This window comes from Periplaneta americana, chromosome 16, assembly GCF_040183065.1.
Source record: "Periplaneta americana isolate PAMFEO1 chromosome 16, P.americana_PAMFEO1_priV1, whole genome shotgun sequence".
NCBI classification, from domain to species: domain Eukaryota; kingdom Metazoa; phylum Arthropoda; class Insecta; order Blattodea; family Blattidae; genus Periplaneta; species Periplaneta americana.
Window position 1 is genome coordinate 172,891,679 of NC_091132.1, and position 20,739 is coordinate 172,912,417.

The 20,739-nt window shown below is 32.7% G+C and overlaps 1 protein-coding gene and 1 long non-coding RNA gene across 4 annotated transcripts; both read left to right on the forward strand.

Moving 5' to 3' along the window:
- The first annotated feature begins 1,294 nt into the window (after positions 1-1,294).
- LOC138691943 (zinc finger protein OZF-like) lies at positions 1,295-20,281 on the forward strand. Of its 2 annotated transcripts, none has more exons than XM_069814604.1 (5): positions 1,295-1,599; positions 11,071-11,165; positions 13,746-13,871; positions 17,118-17,200; positions 18,150-20,281. In XM_069814604.1, exons 2-5 carry the CDS (start codon positions 11,073-11,075, stop codon positions 18,772-18,774), a joined length of 927 nt encoding a protein of 308 aa, XP_069670705.1. In that variant the 5' UTR covers positions 1,295-1,599; positions 11,071-11,072; the 3' UTR covers positions 18,775-20,281. The 2 variants fall into 2 exon arrangements, with proteins under 2 accessions (XP_069670705.1, XP_069670706.1); XM_069814605.1 differs by having other exon boundaries at positions 1,299-1,599; positions 18,115-20,281.
- LOC138691928 (uncharacterized) lies at positions 3,213-9,431 on the forward strand. Of its 2 annotated transcripts, XR_011329992.1 has the most exons (6): positions 3,213-3,885; positions 4,849-5,005; positions 5,112-5,362; positions 5,625-5,750; positions 5,982-6,189; positions 6,442-9,431. It is a non-coding gene; the product is annotated as an uncharacterized lncRNA (long non-coding RNA). The 2 variants fall into 2 exon arrangements; XR_011329991.1 differs by having other exon boundaries at positions 5,625-6,189.
- Positions 20,282-20,739: the final 458 nt, after the last annotated feature.

Consider the following 20,739-nt stretch of genomic DNA (forward strand, 5'->3'; position numbering starts at 1 on the left):
ATTACTGTATTCGTGGTGATAATTCTCCTTTTTACCATTTTTCATAAGAATAACATTAAATTTCGCAGTGATCCATTGAATTAGATAATGACATCAACCTTAAGAACACTGTGACATTCATCGTTTTTTCCGCGAACTCTTCAAATGTATTTAAATGTGAATATTCACAATTAACTACAGTCTCACTGAACATGAACACAAGAAAACTGAATAGTTCATGGAGTGAAAAAAGAACAAATTAATATTGCACTACTCATAGCTAATAAAACTGTTTATGCTGCATCCTACATAATACAGGTCTATTTTTAATTGTCCAACTGATGAATAATTGTTTAAGTTAGTAATTTTGATCGTCTGATTGCTATGTACGTACTGTACTACCACTATCATAATTACTACTGTCATTTTATGAGATTTCATTTTCAGGATGATTATGTTCCGTTACTGAATGTTTTGAATTTTCCTGGAAAACTATTGTGAATCGACCTTCGCCCCTTGAATTATTATTGTGAATGCTCACATTTAAATACTTTATTTTAAGATTTCCGTTCTCGGTTTATTGTGAACCAACCTTAAGCAGTTGATTCTTCATTATATAAGACCATGAAATATATCCGTGAATATAGATGATAGCAATCACGTGAAAGTACAGTCGATTATTTTATGTATATACAGAGTGTTAAGAAATTAATTATTCTTCACCGCTTTGTCCATTGTGCAGTCCTCATGAAGACGTCATCAGCTTCAGCTTTAGTTAACATATATTTTATTGTTCCTTTAGTTTCATTAGAAAGGAAAGATTCTGATAACATCTGAAATTCAGCCCCATAATCTATACACTTCAATTTCAGAAGAATCAGTTGATTACCTAAAGCTTCCACTACTTGTTTTGATGTTAGTTTCTTCCAGAAACGCAGGTTTAAAAAATTGAAATAAGCTCATCATAATTATTTCCTTTCACATCCAACAAATGTAACATTTAGGCCTGTCTTTGAACGACTGGCTACTATTTCAAAATATAGAACAATTCTGCAAGAGTCTTTTCAATGCTTTGTTCCTATTATGTCATTGGAATCGATTTGCAGAAATGTATCAAGAACGGGAAACCAAGCTTATTACTTAATAAAGTAAAACAATATATGCCTAAAATAATCGATTACGGTACTTGGGTTTTTTAACGTCGCTCCAATTTTGCATAATCCAGACAGAAGTTTTCCTAATGACGACAGTCACAATTCTTTTTAGAATAAGTCGCAAATTCCGTTCATATAGCCCTAACGGTAATATTACGCCCAATCTGGCAACCCTGTGATACAGTTTAACCAAGCCAAATAGAATTCTGTCCGTGTTGATTCATCTATTATTGATTACTGCTCTGAATTTATGAGACTTTGTAACCGTATTAAGGCGTAGTCACGGAGCGTCAATTAATTACGTTCATTCATAGATAAAATGACAGATCATACAACAGTATTGAAACATAGAATGTCACCACGGCATCTTTGATCTTGATTTAAAAGTAGTCAAGTCTTAGGACAAAAATCCAAATTTTTCCCTTCATCCCTTTCAAACTTTGGTGACATGATTCTTGGATTCAAAGTAAGTAATTTATATAATTCAATCTTGAAAATCGAATTTGGGGCCCAAAGATTAATATAATTTTAGACCGACCTAACTCCAGTATAAATTGACCCAGGGTAAATCTTTCGCAAAATGATCCCCTACATATGATAAATGGTACATACCAACATTATTTATTTATCTTCAACCTTTGAAAGGTGTGTCACATTATATAAGCATGTTTTTTTTAAGTATATACGTATATTTGTATATTTATGGAATAAAGTAATTATAATCGGTTGAAAATAATAATTTTGGTTCACAACATAGCCGCATATTTAAGCTTCATTCTGGTACCTCAAGTCCTTGTCCCTATTGGAAGTTTACTTTTCTTCTTTGACAAGGATAATAAATGTATGAAAATGTGAAATAGGAGAAATAGACACTAAAGATGGCGTAAGGTGTAGAAAATATAGTAAATGCCCTTATATTATAAATGCCCAAATGATTATGAAATTATTGAGATAGTTGGTACAAGTTGTATACTTTTTAAAACTAGAAAAAATGAATTTCTGGATGAGGCGAAAATATTATTTACCAAATTTGAAAGAAATCTGACATTTCTAGAGTCGATAAAAACCTTAAAACGGCGTGCAGATATGATTAAAAGTGCCGTGAAAATGTCTAGCCGGTAAATCAATGTAATTTTTTTTTTAAATCGCTACATGTTGCAGATATATGTGTAGTGGAAAATTCTGCTCACATAAACACACGAAAATGCCGACCATTGTTATGTTCCTGGCTGTAAATCGTGTTACAATAAAGATTCAAGTGAAAGGAGACATTTCTTTTCGCCACCAAAGAACGAAGTTCTGTTTGTGAAGTGGGCAGAAGCTATTGCGCGTCAAGATTTTCCTTTATGCAACAAAAGTTTTGTGTGTGATTTGCATTTCGCCGACGAACTTTTCCTAAAGAACGACATTTTCGTCATAAATGGTAAAGAAGTGGAGCTTCCAAGGGAGAGGTGGAAACTGGATCCCATTGCTGTGCCACATATATTTCATAATCTTCGTGAGTACTTACCACGAAGTTATTAAATGAGAAAACCTTAACGTGAAAGAGTATTTCAATCAAATAGGCCCACCGTATCTCAGATTTCTAAGGTAATGAAAATTCTTGCTTTTCACATTCATGAAGAGCAAAATCCTAGTCATAAATCAAAAGAATTTATTAGTAAAAACGTTAGGACTACAGATATTTGTAAAAGGAAATAAAACATATTAAATAAATGTATTTGATTACAGAGGGATAAGTTTACTTAATGCTAGATACCACATTTATTCATTTATTTTGAAAAAGAAGCTAACAACCAGTATTTAATATAGAACATTGATTACTGAAGAACAAAATGATTTTAGAAAAGACATCATGTGCTGACGGTGATTTCACTTTAAAGCTTATATTAGAAAAACGACAAGAATTTAATTTAGGACTACACATGACTTTCATAGATTATGAAAAAGCTTTTGACAAATTAAAATAGAAAAACTATTAATTATATTGAAAGAAAACGAGATCCCAAATAAAATATTACAGTCTGTTTATAATATTAATTGGAGGATATATGTTTGAGAAAGTTCAAGAATTTGTATATAGGGAAGATCAGGTAACTTGATACCCTAAGGGTGAAACCTAACCATTTTTCCCCCATTACTACAAATGCTAGTGGATTATGGTGATTTTCTAGTTTGAAGGTTGAATTTTCTTTTGCCAACTTCGTTTCGAATTTCGATACTGACAAATACTATAAATGGTAGTGATTTTGTAACCGGTATGTTGGCAGCTGAGGCAAATATCGACAATATTTGCCGGTACTGGAGTTCCATGAAATTAAAATTGTACTAGATTTCTCAGCCGGTTACTGGAAGATAGTGAAATTCGAACTTATTAATAATTAATTAATATTAGTATTAATATTAATACATAATAGTTATGTTATGTGTTGCGTTGTGGTTATAATTCAAGAATAGTCAGATAAGTACGAATGAATATAATATACTTGGGCGTGATAATGCACGTGGGTAATGGATAGAAATATTATTTCAAATTTTAATGAATTTCTTTCGTGTTTAGATTTTTATTACTATGTGAAAAAAATGAAATAGTATTGCAGTGACTCCTCCAAGGAAGAAAATGTGTGGCATTCAGAGTACGCTTCAGAAATCTGTAGTTCACGTGTATAATGAGTTGAAGAAAGAAGATAATTAAGAAGGAATTATGCTAACGGAGACAGCAATTTCAACCAGAATAGGACAATTATTAGGAGTAAGTATTCTTAAGCATACATTTCAAAGTGGTATTCAGTTTTAGGAGTTTGCACTAATAATTTCATGATTGTGGTCAAACAAAACAAATTTTTAGGTTAGGCCTAATGTTTAATCAAGTCAGTGATTTTCATATTGCCAAACTAAATACATTTAAGATACTGTAATACTGCAGTAGGTGATAGCTTAAATACATTTACAAATTAGACGAACAAGTAATCAAACAGCACGAAAGTAAATTTCCAGTTTTCTCTTTTGGTATTAAATTAACCGTTCAGATCACAATTTACATGCCACATCGGCCGAAGAAAATACAAGTCATATTGTAATTATTAACTTGATATTGCAGCAAATATTACATGAATGTTGGCCTGTTATGGTGCTTAAAAATAATTCAGTTTTATATAATAACTATATAACATACTCTATAAAGCATAGGAACGTTGACTCTGGCTGAATAATTTATTCATGACTGGTCTAAGTAATATTAAATATGGTGTTTCTTCAGAAAAGCTACACCACCCAAAGTACTTGTTAAGATATAACACTCGAGAGGACGAGGACGCACTACTGGGAAACTAACCATTTCTCTTCGTCATGGACCTCTCGCATGTTATATTGGTAATTAGTAACAAGTTTGAGGGAGGGACTACAACAATGCATTAGAATATACAGGTAAGTGTCAAAGGATTTTTGTGCTGAAAGTATTTGTGGCTGTGCACTAAAACCACGTGTTCATCACTATGTAAATATCACAGAAATCAATTAAACAAAATAAAATTATGCCTTCTTTGGTGTAGCTTTTCTGGAGAATTACCTAAATATTAGCCTACTTAAACCTATCGTAGACCCAACCTAACATGTTGATCATTTTCTATTCATATAGCTGTAAATGTTGGTATTATGCATGAATTTTATGATGTAACAATTTTTAGAAGTATTATGTTATTGTTTGTTATTACAGCTTGGCTTAACTACAGCCACGAAAGTGATAAATTCACACAAGGGGACCCCACTCGTGACACCAGGAAAACATAGACTACGTAAACATCCAGTGACTGATGCTGATGATTTTACGAAAGATGCAATTGCGAGATTTATTTATGACAAGTTACATAAAGGTAGGGAAGTTACAGGAATTATTGTGTTGATTTATGCAATGTAATTCTGATATTAGTCATAGGCCTATGTATAAAAATATGGCATAATTTTCATTTACTGTTACAGGGGAAGTACTAACAGCAGCAAAAGTTCTGGAACATATGAATGATGATTATGAAACATATTTATTTAGAGTATCCTTATCATCGGTGAAAAAAATTTTGAAAGAGATGAAATTTCTATGGAGCAAAGGGGATCCTTATACACATGTATGAGAAAGTGATGTTATTCGTTTTTAAGAGAATATATAAGAAATGTGGAGCGTGAGAACCCTAAACCCGTAGTATTCTTGGATGAGACTTGGATTTTTATGAATGGTAAATTTCAATGTATTGTGAGACATTGAGTGATTGAATTTTTTACTAACAAATAGATTAACACTTATGTGGAATATGAAATTGCAATTAATATAGGCTACTAGTAATGAATTCAGGTGGGAACAACATGTTTTGCAATTAATAGTTTCATATTATAACTAGAGGTTAGTTATAAAATTCTTGAACGGTTTTCCTGTCTTTAAAATTTTTGTGTCTCTTAGAGTGTCAATGTGAATTGCTTTTCTCTCTCTGTTTTTTTAAGTATGATCACCCACTTATTCATGAAATAAACCAGGTGAAGTTTCCAGTGACATGAATGGTGTTATTCATAGACCAACAAATGAGAGTGGAAGATTAGATGCCGGAACGAAAGGTGGATTTATACTCGGTAAGTTATATTGATTTATATTTTACATAAATTTGGCAAGAGTAATTTTTTAAATCAGGGTACAAAAATATAAAAATTGGTGACTAAATAAAAACGTGGGAAAGCCTTTCACCAAAGAGGATCTCATGTCATGTCATGTTATGTTATGTTATGTTATGTTTTATTTTCTTTATTTAAATGCTGTGAATTCATGTGACGTAATTATATGCCCAGGTATAATTTTTATTGCAGGTGCTGATTTAATTTTTTCATGCAATTGAAAGAAAAGTCAGGACTACCATAGTGCTATGAATAGCCCTGTAGTTGAGAAGTGGGTGCAAACACAGTTGTTGACCTGAGAACATTAGGGCAATGCGTTATTGTCATGGATAGTGCTGCATATCATAGCAGACTTGTGAAAAATCAGCCAACAACAAAATGGAGGAAAGAACAGCTACTGGTGATTGCAACTGAATATAATAGATTTATTGTACTAAATGATAAGAGTTGTACTAATTGATAAGAGTTGATGGTGTGAAATCACCTTTTGATATAACATTGCAATATTAATTTCCATACTTCACAGTCATTATTATTATTATTATTATTATTATTATTATTATTATTATTATTATTATCTTTACTACTACTACTACTACTACTACTACTACTACTACTACTACTACTTATAGATGCTACTTTTTTCTTTCAGGTGAAATTGAATCTACATAAGAATCCTAAAACAACAGAGCCTTGCCAATTACTGTTCTGAAGCGGCCTTGTCTTATGTGTTGTGTCTATATACAATTAATTCTTTCAGTTTTTTTTCCCCTTTAATGTAATGAAGTTGTTGGTTGATTGATACCAAGTGTTCAGCAGTTGATGTCATTTGTTATCTTGCACTCCAATATTTAACCAGATGATTGAAAGCTGTGTAAAGTTAAACAGTCAAGACAATGATCCATATCTTCATTGAGATTTCAGAAATGGCATGGGGAGATTCTGAAATATCAGTTCTTTGTAAATATTTGAGACAATCATGGCCTGTGATAATATGAGTACTGCCACTGTAGATTTTCATAGAAGTTCAGTTATTAAATTAGGTGTATTATTTTTACTATGTATTGTACTATATTTTTGTTTCGCTTAATTGATGAATTATATATGCTGTAAATTGAATAGTAGACTGTAGGTCTATAGCTTAACTGATGAATTGTATGTGCTGTAAATTAAATAGTAGGCTGTATACCACAAGTGATGAATTGTTTATGCTTGTAATGTGAAGTAATTTGCATGATATTTATTATCAGTTTCTGTATATTTCAACTGATTGAATTGTTTATACTTTTAAATTGACTTAACTTGCTTGCTATGTATTATATTTTATAGCTTAACTGATGAATAATTGTTTAGGTTTGTCAATTTAATAATCTGAGTGCCATGTACTTCATATTTTTAGTGGAGCCACCAATGTAGCTTAGTCGGTAGACTCGTTGGCCTGCAAATTCAGAGCTGCACTCGAGGATAGTTTGGATCCCCCATTTGGTCTGATTAGTTGGTTTCTTCTGAGGATTTTCCTCCATCGTGGAGCAGACGCCGGATGGCCTATTGCAATTTTTTCATTTGCTTTAGAATCATTCCGATTTTTGTTACCACATTGTCATGTTCTGATCTTGTTATTCTTTTAACAGTGTGGTAAGATGCAGGTATAGATAACCTTACAGTAATTTTGCTACCTTTCAGCTACCTCATTACCTCCCACTCCATAAAGTTCATGGATCCACGGAAGTACCAATCGTCGATGTAATTCGACCATTTTGCTTAAAATATTAAAACACTGTAAAATATTGAGATTTCATGCTGTTACGTCCATTACTGCAGCAAGAACATCTGATTTTGAATCTGATAGTATGACAGCCTTCTCAGATTTATGAAGTCGATACTGGAGATTTTGTAAGCTTAAAAGTGTATCTAAATTTTCACTATCAAAATTAGTCAGTGTTTGAAGTTAGTTAGTTAGTTAGTTAGTTAGTTAGTTAGTTAGTTAGTTAGTTAGTTAGTTAGTTAGTGGCGTTTAAAAAGGGCGCGTCAGCTACTATGGCTATTTGCGCCCTTATCTATAATCTTTCACTAAACACAAACACAATACAATAACCAGAATGTTTAAAAAGCTAAAAAGCGTTGTCACGGTTAAAATGGGGCAAACAAGTGTTTGAATATAATTCCCTGTAAAAGGGAATATACTGGTATTGTACTACAACACCACTACATCTATGGCTTGGTAAACAGGATCCATCTATAAAAAATACTGTATGTAGTCGCTCACTGACCAGATCATTTATCGTTTCTAATGATTTTTAAAATGTCTGGAGAAGTATCACATTTCTTAACATCATCTGTTAAAGTTAACTTATATACTATTCATTTTGAAATAACTTGGGATTGTGTTTTATTAGTAAAGTTTCCCTTAATTGAGCAAGTTTGAGTTCTCCAAGTAGAGTCAAAAAGTCTGTTGGGATTTTGGCTCAGTTTATTAATATTTGTGGACTGTGATTTTTTGTTCTAGACAACCATATTATCTGCAAATGATGAGATTATCATAAGATCTATTTCTTTAGTTAGACCATCGACATTAATATTGGAAAATGTATTCCTGAAAACAACAATGTGGGAAACCCAGATGAATCTGTCTCTATTTACATATTTGTGACAATGAATCAAATAATCAAGTCACTGACCCAGTGTAACACTTTATCATGGACACCCTAAGTTTGCAATTTCTTAAGTGATTTATATCTACAGAGCCGTATGATCCTTGAAAATAAATTAAAATTGTTAAGTTGTTTTGTTTTCTGTTTAAAATATCTTTAATATCTTGACTAAAATTTAAAATCTGTCCATTTGTTTAATGCAATTCTCTAAAGTCAACCCAATAAAATGAAAGTTAGTTACTAGATTCCAGGAACCAATTCAATCTATGAAATCATCTCTTCCATAATTTTGGCTATCATACTAGTAAGTGGTATCTGTCGATAACTCGAAAAGATATTAGTTGAATAATTGCTTTTCAAAATTGATGTTATGATAGATTTTCTCCAGACAGATATTGTATTTTAGATGAGATTACAAGATAAAAGTAGTGAGTTTGCTTGTTTGCCAACATGTTTAAGAAAATCAGCATGTGTATTGTCTGGACTTGGAGATGTTTTGGGTCTTATGTTATTAAATGAATAGTAATATTCAGTTCTTGATTAAATATTGTTATATAAAGTAGATAGTAGATTTAATATTTCTTTCAGTTTTTCCTTAATAGTCTGACGTACACAGATAAAACTAACAACCACACCACCAACTAATCTAATAGAAATTAAAATATAATTAAATGTAGAAAAAGTAATTAAAATTATAAATACACGTAATAAACCATAACCCCCTAATTTCAACAATATACTATTTTATTCCCTTTTACAACTTGTAGATAATTATTAATTATAGTTATTACTTATTAGCATAATATTTATTGAACTTATTGGCTATTTCACTTCGTTTGAAAGATGTTATTGTGTACAAAAAGCATTTTTTGATGATCGTTTCATGCTGTATGTTGTGTATAAATCTATGATTTCTGGCCATCTGTTCTGTGTAATCCATCTTTTGTATAGAATTAATAAAATATTCTTTTGGTAGTAATTATTTTATTAATTGAGTATTTAATTTTCACCAGCTCACATTTCTTGAATCATTTGCTTTTTCTTATTTAAATTTAGGACACAAGAGCCAAAAAGAGACTTCACAGTTATGTATCATACATTTTTTCAATGACAGACGTGGAGTTGCAGAAATAATAAGTGTAAGTGTAGCATTATTAAGCAATTTACAAACAAATGAAATCTTTAAAAAGGTATCTAGAAGTGAAATTACTTATGGCTTTTAAGGACCAAAATTATTTTTGTAAGTTGATTTATTATTATTTCAGTTTTAGCCTAGTTGTATTATCCATTTCCTTACTAATTTCAAAAGATAATCAGAAGTTCATTCGAATTCCAACCAAAAGTCAATTGGTTATTAATTTATCTACCTTTAGGAAGTACAGTATATGTACGCTGGAATCTTTGAAGTGGAGTGACAATAATTTAATTGGTCTTGGAACAGATTTGATTCTTGAATATTATATACTATACTTTGTTGTATATTTACGTCTAGTAACCTATTAATGCTAATACTAATAATAATGTAAAGGAATAAAAGAATAGAACATAGCAATACATTTCTCATTATTATTGAAACTATTTAGAATAACCTTCCAACATTAAGGTAAAGTACTGTGAGTAAAGAAGTCATTCAGTACATAGGATCGTGATTTTACTACATGTGGTGATATCTGGTAACAGTTGGCAACACTGACAAGGCGGAAATATTTGCTGTTTGGGAACTGAACTTACGTGATCCTCACTATATCATGGTTCGTTATTCAGATATAATAATGAATTTACTTACTTACATACAAATGGCTTTTAAGGAACCCGCAGGTTCATTGCCGCCCTCACATAAGCCCGTCATTGGTCCCTATCCTGAGCAAGATTAATCCAGTCTCCCAACTAACACTCTATATCCATTTCTGGATTCGCCCATATGTGCTACATGTCCTGCCCATCTCAAACGTCTGGATTTAATGTTCCTAATTATGTCAGGTGAAGAATACAATGCGTGCAGTTCTGCGTTGTGTAACTTTCTCCATTCTCCTGTAACTTCATTCCTGTTGGCCCCAAGTATTTTCCTAAGAACCTTATTCTCGAACACTAAACTAACCTATCTTACCTTGTAAGAAATCCATACTAAAGACTAAATTAACCTAACCTAACCTGTTACAGATTAATTTATGAAAGGCATACCAAAAACCGTAGAACTTAAAGAAAAAAAAGAAATGGAAGTTGGTAATTTCAGTTTCTTCTACTATAGAAAAGCCCAGCTGTTTTTATTGATCAATATCATAATGATACTGGTGATTAAGGTGGTGATGAATCATGGTATATAAATCTCCAATTCGGTGTTTGCCTTCTTGACTAAAGAAAATCATGAAAAACCTCAGATTCGCACACCACGGCTTTTGGATCTGGGATCTCCGAAATGCGTTACCATTGAACCACGTTGCTCGGTAAGGCATTATTGTTACATCAGAGTTTTATGCGTATTGATATTAAACGTCTTTCACAATATTCTATAATTTGGGAAACGATTAACAGTTTTACAACAGATATTTTGTTTCCAATCTGAATAAGCTTTCCACCATTGCATTCATACTTCAGATTAATAGGTATTAATTTGTATTCGCTCTTTTCAGGGATGGATGCAATCAAGATAAAGATGGAGGAGGATCCATTGAATATAGAAGCAATAGATAACACGTCTATAGAAGACACGAAGCCTTTACCGGAGGTAATTTGAAAATATTTAGTATATGCGATATGTATATGAAGAACATACATATAACGAAAAAGTTGTTGTTGTTGTTTTCTAATGCCAGGTGTTTGACAATAAAGTCATTTGACCTCTTGCACTCCAATGTTTTTCAAAGATATTATCATGGTCAGCCACTGAAGCACAGATTTTGAGGTGTTTAGGTATCTGTCGAATACAGGGGGGAGCACCATTAATCCTTCCCATTGAAGGCCTTAAGGAACCAACCTGGACAAATACCCAATGTCCCATCCCTACCTTCCCGTGATGCAGCTGTTAGTAAGTTAAGCATAATTTTACAAGGGAGGGGCTACTCATCAATTAGCACTGGTCAGCTTGATGAGTTAATGACTGAATTTGGTATAATTTTCCTCTATCCAATACCTAATTCTCTCTTTACCCTTTCCTATCCAGTCCTCTGCCTGAACTCTTACTTTCTTCGACCCCGACGGCATTAGAGCATTCGAGGCCTAGGGGTTCATTTCCCTTTCCTTCCTCCTCTTTCTACTTTTCTGTTCCTAGTGCTGACCTGCTATGGCACTAAAATCGTCCTCCAGTGGCTTAAGGAGGGAAAGCTGTGATCAACAAGATCTCCCAGCTAGGTCCAATGGACCCGTCAACCAACAGCAGGTGTGGTCCTTCAGACATTCTGGGGGTTGTGTGTGAATGAAGTAGCCACCAAAACGTTAAAATATGGTGTTCACTTAAATCGGCTACAACTTGCCATTTAGCCACTCGAATATGAAAAGAAGACCGTTAAGGTAAAATTATCTGGAGGTAAAATAGTCCCCCAATCGGATTTCCAGGCGGGGACTACTTTAATGATTCAGAATCAACTAAACATCTTACAATGGAATGCTGGCGGTATAACATCAGCTAAGAAGACTGAACTAGCCGATATACTTTCAAATAATAATGTAGATATCTTCATTATTTAAGAAGCAAACCTTAGTGCTGACCAATTAAAATAACGCGAAAGTAGGCCAATATGTTTTCTAGTTTATGTTCGATAGACTGAATTACAGTGTGTAGAAAATCAAGCCTACAACTTCTTGATCCATTTCCATCATATCACAGGATATTTTTTGTTATTTACATACAAGTTTTGAAGGGTTGGTCAGGACTATATTTTTATAGCATGATTTAGAAATAACTTTAACTTATATCCAAATTACATCATGTTAAATTTTTTGGGTAAAGTCTAAATCCATATAACTTGAGCCGATATTGCACGCACTTAACGTGAGGTTGCACACAGTGGTTGTCCCTTGTAGAAATGGTTAGGTTAGTCCCTGGTTCAGTGACACAGTTGGAGGGTTCAGAACGAAATGTTGGATATTTCTATCATTAGCAAGAACTAATGATGTAGTTACGGAATCTAAAATGAAACATCTGATTTTCGAGTGCGTTTAAGCAGAGGCGACCTTCACACTTGCCACGTTAAATACGAAATAATTTGCAATATAATATAAAAAATATTCCCATTTATTTACGTTCATGTGTTCGACATAGGACTCCGAGCAATGCAGAAGTCATCATTTGTAGCAGTTGTCATGAAGTAGGCCTACATTTCCATAAAAAAATATTTTTACTAATGGCGGATACTTAAGTGTCTGTCATTCACAAGTATGAAGTCAGTTGAGTACTCCATTTTACCGACGGACTCGTTGCCTAGGGTCCAAATTTTAATGTCGAACTCGTGAATCGGATAACCCAGATTTACTGCATTTTTTAAGTCCGAGAATACCAAATATCGAACATGTTCAACAAATCTCTATTTCCACGTCAAGCAAGTTCCTTTTTCCAGCATTGAATTTGTCGCAAGCTACTTACATATTCAATCGAGCTTCAATTGTCACCTTTTAAGACTTTCAGCTTTTTTCCTCAAAAAAGCAGCAATTTTTCCTTTGAGCTCATCAGTAATGGCGACAGTTGCTCGAGCTTTCTTTTCCAGCAAGGGCAAATATTCTCATTGGAACGATTCACCTTCGACTTTGGCAGACTTGGCTGATTGTGAAGATTCGCCTTCTTCTGCAAGAGATTTGCTGATTGTCAAGATGGTCTTGTGTCTGTTACTTTCGCGTTGTATTCATCGAATAGCTTTCCAATCAGCAGTGTTCCTACTCTAAATGAGGTATGAGGTCAGAGAACTATATTGCTTCGAATCGCCGTCAAACAAATTTGGCTTTTGATTCAGTTTGCGAGAATATGTTCACTGCTGGTCACCAGCATAAATTCGATGTTCCCGGTTGTTTGGACCATTTTTTTTTTTTTTGCATAGTGATACGTCGATTCGACTAATGTTTCACTATTGCAACAATGACAGCCAGAGTGTAAGTATGATTTCAGCATAAAGGCAGTAAAAAATCAGATGTGTCTGTCTAGACTCGAAAACTATTCCGTTAGCTCTTGCTAATGGTGTAGAAATATCCAGTATTTCTTTCTGACAACCCGAGTACTTCCCTTTTCAGTGAAGTGATTGCTTTTGCATGTACAAACGATGGTAAATAGCAGCTCCTAAAATATGTTACGTAATTAGGATGTGTATATATTTCGCAGGATGGCAACATGTTTGGCCAAGACGTGACTGGAATAAAGACAGAAAGCGTGGATGACAGCTATGATCCTACATTAGAGGAAGCTCAAGAACCTATTAATGTTTGTGCAGTAAAATACGAAGCCGAGGTGAGTTGTGTTTGAGAGCCGTGTGCCTTTTCTTTCTTTAGATAATGCAATTTTCACAAAATATGTAGATAGGTAGATATGTAAGTAAGTAGATAGGATTGATTAAATAATTACGTAAATAACTAATTAACCAAACTAAATATTCAGATAAATTTATTTATTCATTTATCTATCTATCTATCTATCTATCTATCTATCTATCTATCTATCTATCTATCTATCTATCTATCTATCTATCTATCTATCTATCTATCTATCTATCTATCTATTTATGCATTTATTTATTTATCTATTCATTTATTCATTGATTCATTCATTCATTTATTTAAAGTACACATTATTGCCCATAAAAGCACTTTCTTAGCATTTTATTTACAAGAGAATAGTTAATAATGTAAAACAAATTTAAATTTCCAGCAGAGTTTTATAACATATACAATGAGTAACTGAATAATCTGAATATAATGAGAGAGGGACAGACGTACCTTCTTAAGTAACCAAATTTACGTAAATGTGTTTCTTAAATATATCATCTGTTCCTAAATATAAATAATTATCATTGGGGTTATTTAATTTATTATAAAGGGACTACATTCTGATTGGGGGTGAATTTTTATGACTGACTGTTTTTGATCTAGGAATATGAAGTACTTTTTTACATGACTTAACGAACTGAGCATAAAAAGGAATTATTTTCAATATATCTGAAGAATCGCTTTTGTTTCTCAGTATTCTCCTGAGAAATAACATTGTGCATACATATCTCCTATGTTGGAGGGATTTCTTATTAAACATTGATCTTAGCTGCAGTGTTGATGTCCGAATAGGGCAAGAGTTTTTAAACGATTTAAAACACATATATCTTTAAAATTTATTCTGAATAATTTTAAGTACATGTTGTTGATCTTGAAGCATTGAGTCTCATATGATTGAGGCATATTGTAATTTACTTCTAATCAAACTGTTATATAGTAGATTCAGGACTGCAGGATTATTAAAGAGTTTTGAATTTCTTATAACAAATCCAAGTGCTTTATAAGCATAATTAAAAATTGATGTAGTATGTGACTTAAAAGTTAAAATTTTGTCAAATATTATGCCTGAATCCTTAATTATTATTGATATTGTTTCTAAACGTAATAAACCAATTAAGTGATTAAGTAATTAAGTATGTAACTAAATAATTAAGTAATCCAATATTTAAATAAATAATTAAGTAACGAATTAAGTAAATAAATAAGTAGGTAAGTAAGTTAGCAAGTAATTAAGTAAGTAAATAATTAACTAAAAAGTAACTAAGTTAGTAAGTAAATAAGTAGGTAAGTAATTAAGTAACTAAGTAAATAAGTGAAACAGATATAACATGAAGATAGGGCCTAGTGATCAACCCAAACAATTTTACTTTAGTGAATTCCACAGATCTTACATTGGCATTGAAGCTTTAAGATGTGGAACAATTAAGATTTTACAACATTACAAATTCTTGCCGAGATGAAGATTGCCTGGCATTTGACTTATAGTTGGGGAAAACCTCGGGAAAAACCCAACCAAGTAATTTTATTTTATGTATGAGTATAATAACTATTTATGTGGGCAGCTATCGATTTCATTGAGTTATTTCGTTTTCATTTGTTTAATTATAAAGCTATGTACTATAGCTCCGGAGTGTTTTAATATTTACACCCTGATGTCCTCCGGATGGTAATTTTGTAGGCCAAAACAGTTGAAAAGATAAACTAAAAATCTTGTAATAGTTACTCTTTCACCATAAGGCAACAGAATTATTTCTCAATTCTGATGGCTGGTTTTTCCAAGTATTTTTAGAAAATTGAACGACTGTTAAACTCTAAACAGTTTGTTAATTAATAAAATTGTATATTTTCAACACCAGTTTGGTTTAACAGATTGTTAACAGTTTGTTAATTTTAAATGTAGGATTTCGGGCAGTTAACTCGTTTAACAGTTAGTTAAATATGGCCGATGTCTCCACAGCTGTTCGATCAGAAGTTGCGAAATTAATATTTTGTGTCTCTCAGTAGGGATTGTTTAACATATGACTGGTAATATAACATTTAAAAAATACTTTGGACTGTTTAAATACATCAGTGTTATTTTATTTCTTTCGTATTTCGTATCCATAATAGCAATGAGGAAATATAACCTTACTTTGTAATTATTATTCAGCACGTCACCTACAACTTTCATTTGTCAACGGTTTGTTTATGGAGCGTGACCTACTATAACAGGTTGTCATTTTATGTAAGTTTCATGACTCACTCTATTATATAGAATTTAAAGATTAATTTTAGCCAATCAAAAATTGTCTTACATGTGTAGAATCATTACCAACTGCTGTTAATTTAACATTCGTTAAGCAAAATTAAACATTACTTGGACAAACTGGCTGTCAGTGTTTTATTTGTTTGAAACATATGCACAACAAGAATCGTAATGATGTTTGTCTCCAGATTTACATGTTGTACTTGAGTGCCTCCTCTTTCAAAGCTTACCATTGGGTCATTTATGTAACCCTTATTTCTCTGTCTGTTCTCTTAGTGGAACCTTCATTTGAAATACAATCAATCTCTTCATACACCTCAAACTAATTAACTCATTAAGTAACTATGTAAATAAGTAAGTAACTTAATAAATAAATGAAATAAGTAAATGAATGAATAAATGAGTATAACTAAGCAAATTAATTAATACAGTGAATGAACAATTGAATAAATAAATGACTGAATGAATCAATTAATAAATAAATAGATCTAAGTAAAATAAAATTGCAGACCTCAGTTACTTCATTTCTTATGGTTGACAGAGATCTTTCTTATACATTTTCGGCACCATATGTCAGGAAGTGTGAGCTTTATATATCCAAGGTGGAGTGCAGTGTTCAAAACTTTGCAAAATGAATTACAGTAGCATATATTCGCTTTGTATAGTAATCTTTAATATCTTGCTCTGAAATATATTCATTCTTATAGTATTAATCTTTTAAGTATCTGATAGCTAAATGATCTGAAAATTTTCTAATGATGCTTCTAGATCTAATTTTCTGGTGTACGGATTAATACATTACTCGAAGTAACCAGACAATGGAATGCAATTGTAATTTTCAACAAAGATTTCTCCTTGTCTATACAAAATTGTATCTGGAGTTCATAGGACATTAATTCAGATCCCTAGCACATAAATTCGATGGATTGTTTGATCACCTATTCCAGGACACTTTCCTGTTTTTAGGAACAGTCATTTGACTTGGTCACTGTGAAGGAGGAAGTCAATGTGGGAACAGAACCTGAGGAGGATGAAGTCTTAACTGATAGGTGAGTGTATGTCGTTGGTTTCACCGCTTCAGTAAGCCATAAATTTGTAATGTGTTAACGGTATTTTGTTCTTCATACAAAGAGTTGGCCTGTATTCAACGAACGGCTTATTCTCAAACACCCTTAATCTCTGTTCCTCTCTCAAAGTGAGAATCCAAGTTTCACACCTTTTACATCCTTGCATTTTATAAATGCTCTGGTGGCATTTGTTTTATTGTTTTGTTGTTTCTTTTTAAATACTACTTAGGGTCTGAGAACTTCTCACTTTTATGGTTTTTATGCTTCACCTTGTTGAAACTACATTTGTTTGCCTTGTTTTAACCGTGACAACGCTTTTTAGTTCTTTTAAGCATTCTGGTTATTGTGTTATGTTCGTGTTTAGTGAATGATTTTAGATAAGGGCGCAAATAGCCATAGTAGCTGACGCGCCCTTTTTAAACCCTACTAACTAACTCCAAGTTTCACAACCATACAGAACAATCCGTAATATAACTGTTTTATAAATTCTAACTTTCAGATTTTTTGACAGCAGACTGGATGACAAAAGCTTCTCAACCGAATAATATCACGCATTTCCCATATTTATTCTGTGTTTAATTTCCTCCCGAGTGTCATTTATATTTGTTACTGTAGCTACAACATATTTGAATTTTTCCACCTCTTCGAAAGATAAGTCTCCAATTTTTATGTTTTTATTTCGTACAATATTCTGGTCACGAGACATAGTCATATACTTTGTCTTTTCGAAATTTACTTTCAATCCTATATCATTATTTGCTGCAAGTAAAAATGCCTGTGTTCTTTACTGCTACTAATAATACTCCTACCAAAGGACGAAAACCTTAAATGATCTTTTAATTTGTATATTTAAGTGTGTATTTTGATCTTGTTTTCTTGTGTCTTTTGAACTTTAGCTTTTATTTAGACTAATCATCTATTTTCATCACAGCATTGCAGTCACTCAAGACATTAGTGTTTCATCACATTACGATAGACTTCTGCAAGACGAACACGTGACTATAAGGCTAGACCCTAATAATTGTGACTCCTCAGAGAAACCTGCCAGTGACTGCCACAATTTCGAGGAATGTTTCACAAGAGAAGACAGCATACAGACACAATCGCGCAGTGACTCGGAACATACTGACGCAGCTGGCAAATCAACCTTTAAGTGTGATATTTGCAAAAAGGTTTTATCGACCTCCTTCTCTCTTAGGAGACACTTACAGAGTCATATAGGCGTGAAGCCGTTTAAATGTGATATCTGTGGCAAGTCCTTTTCAGACAAGGTAAAAATAAGAGGCCATATGCATCAACACACCGGTAACAAACCCTTCGAATGCAACGTCTGTGGTAAGTTTTTCACACGATCGGACAGTCTCAAAGTCCATGCACACCTTCACAAGTGTAACGTATGTGGAAGGCATTTCCATCTGACAGGGGAACTCAAAATTCACGCCCGCATGCATAAAAGTGAAGACGACATCAAATGTCACTTCTGTGGGAAGCATTTCGCAGAACCAGCATATCTCAAAGTACATTCATACATATGTGATACACCTTCATATAAATAATATTAAAAGCGATGGCATAAAAAATTAGGAGTTCTCCAATTTTTATTCGTTTTTTAGTGTTATTAAAAGTTAAGAAATTGTTGAAGATTGCCCTGAAGTTCCATTGCTGGCGTACCCAAGCAGATGCGCTGGGCCACTTGAATCCGACGGCCACTCGGCGAATAGGGATTATAAAGAATGGACACTGAGCAAATTTTCCTGTGTTTTGTTTCTCTGTGTGCCAGCGTTTAGTTCTACTTTCCAGCGCTAGAGGTTAGTGTAATCGAGCATAGGCTAAGATAATAATTGAGAATACAGTTGAGACACAGGATCCAAACATCGCCTACCTTATTGCATAATCCAGTAACGCTTTGCTTCAAATAAATTCAAGTTAACATCTTTTCCTTATTTCTCAGTGACAAACTGGTTGTAATAATAATTTTTTATATTTCAGACATAATAAATTATATTATAAAATAATATAATACAGTATAAAATTAAGTATTGAATTCGTTTAATATTTGTATATAATATAATATAGTATATGGTTTTACTTCTCGTAAGAGTTTTGTTTTTCCATTTCCAGTGCTATCAAATCATTACATATTTTAATTGTTGTTGGGGTCAACGTCTCAACTCTCATTATAAAGGAACTCTAGAGTCTAGACATTACAGTTAATGACGGATTTATTATTTTTTGGATCCAATTTATTTTATTTTGAATACATAATGTACCTAGATATATTAATTATATGTGTTATATTTCCACTGTATCGACTGCTAGCTGGTGTGATGTCAGCACCAACTCTAGGGAGAAAGCAGAATCTCACGCTCTAGCCGGCTTGAAGGTCATTGAAATCAGTCCGGCTACATCAAAGGTACCGATGCGAAGTGTCCATTCTTTATAATCCCTATTCGCTGGGCCACTTGGCCTTTGTGACTTTCTGTTATACGTTTGGCATTGATGACTGAAAGTTGCAAGTTTGTCTTCACGTGTTTCTGCAAGCTGTATTCTTTTGTACACATTGTTTTATTAGGCGTACATATTTCAATTTAATTATGACGATGAAATGGAAAACAGGTTGTCTGTGATGTTCAGGAACTCTGTGACGGTCGGAATGATCAGAATTGTGGTGATGATAATAAATGCGAAGAAGAAGAAGAAGAGAATGCAGAAATAAAATCTAGGTTACTTGATCATCCAGTGAAGCTGTTGTTGGTATTATCATTGTTAGAAAGTATGTAACAACATTTGAAGTGCAATACTGTTGTAGCCAGGCTAAATCAATTGGAAAGGGACATTTTAATTTGAAGACTAGTTTTGCTGAAAGCACAATTCACTCTTGATTTATTTGAAAAATTGAGGTTATGATCAGTATCTTTTGTTGGTAAATATAGATTAGCTAGGCAAGTATGTTTTTGGTGCCTTGTTACAATTTTGGCAAATATTCACTGTCTATGTTATATTGAGGAATTAACAAATTTGTATAATTTACTGATATTTCATTGAATAAAAATGATGAAACTTCAGTTTAGTGTTTGCAACCATTTAAGGGGAAGTGCTACTGGTACACACTCTTGAGTTTTGATGAATTTTTGGTCTTTTTTTTTTTTTTTCATTTTTAAATGTGGTGCCAAAAAGATTACGTTTTTTTTTAAGAAATACTGTCGTGAAGATTCCATCACATATGACACAATATTTTTTTTACGAAGAAATAAAAAAAAAGAAAGGTCTGATATTCAGGGGAAGGGTAGTCTTGAATGTGAAGAATTCATATAGGACGAACGTCATTTGACTTGGAAAATAATCAGAAACAATCAGAAAATTGCTAAATTTGGAAGGAATTGATTGGTGTAGGTAACCTAAACATGATTATTTAACTCGTGAAATAAATGAAAGAGAAACGCACATTTCACATCACTTAGTACATGCATGGCATACCAGAAACCTCAACTAACCTAACCTAACTTGTCACAGGTTCGTAT

Excerpts from the sequence above, each read along its gene's own strand:
- LOC138691943 (XM_069814604.1), top strand. The coding sequence starts at position 11,073 with ATGGATGCAATCAAGATAAAGATGGAGGAGGATCCATTGAATATAGAA. Across the intron at positions 11,166-13,745 it reads ACACGAAGCCTTTACCGGAG|GATGGCAACATGTTTGGCCA; the intron begins GTAATTTGAAAA and ends TATATTTCGCAG. Across the intron at positions 17,201-18,149 it reads GATGAAGTCTTAACTGATAG|CATTGCAGTCACTCAAGACA; the intron begins GTGAGTGTATGT and ends TTTTCATCACAG.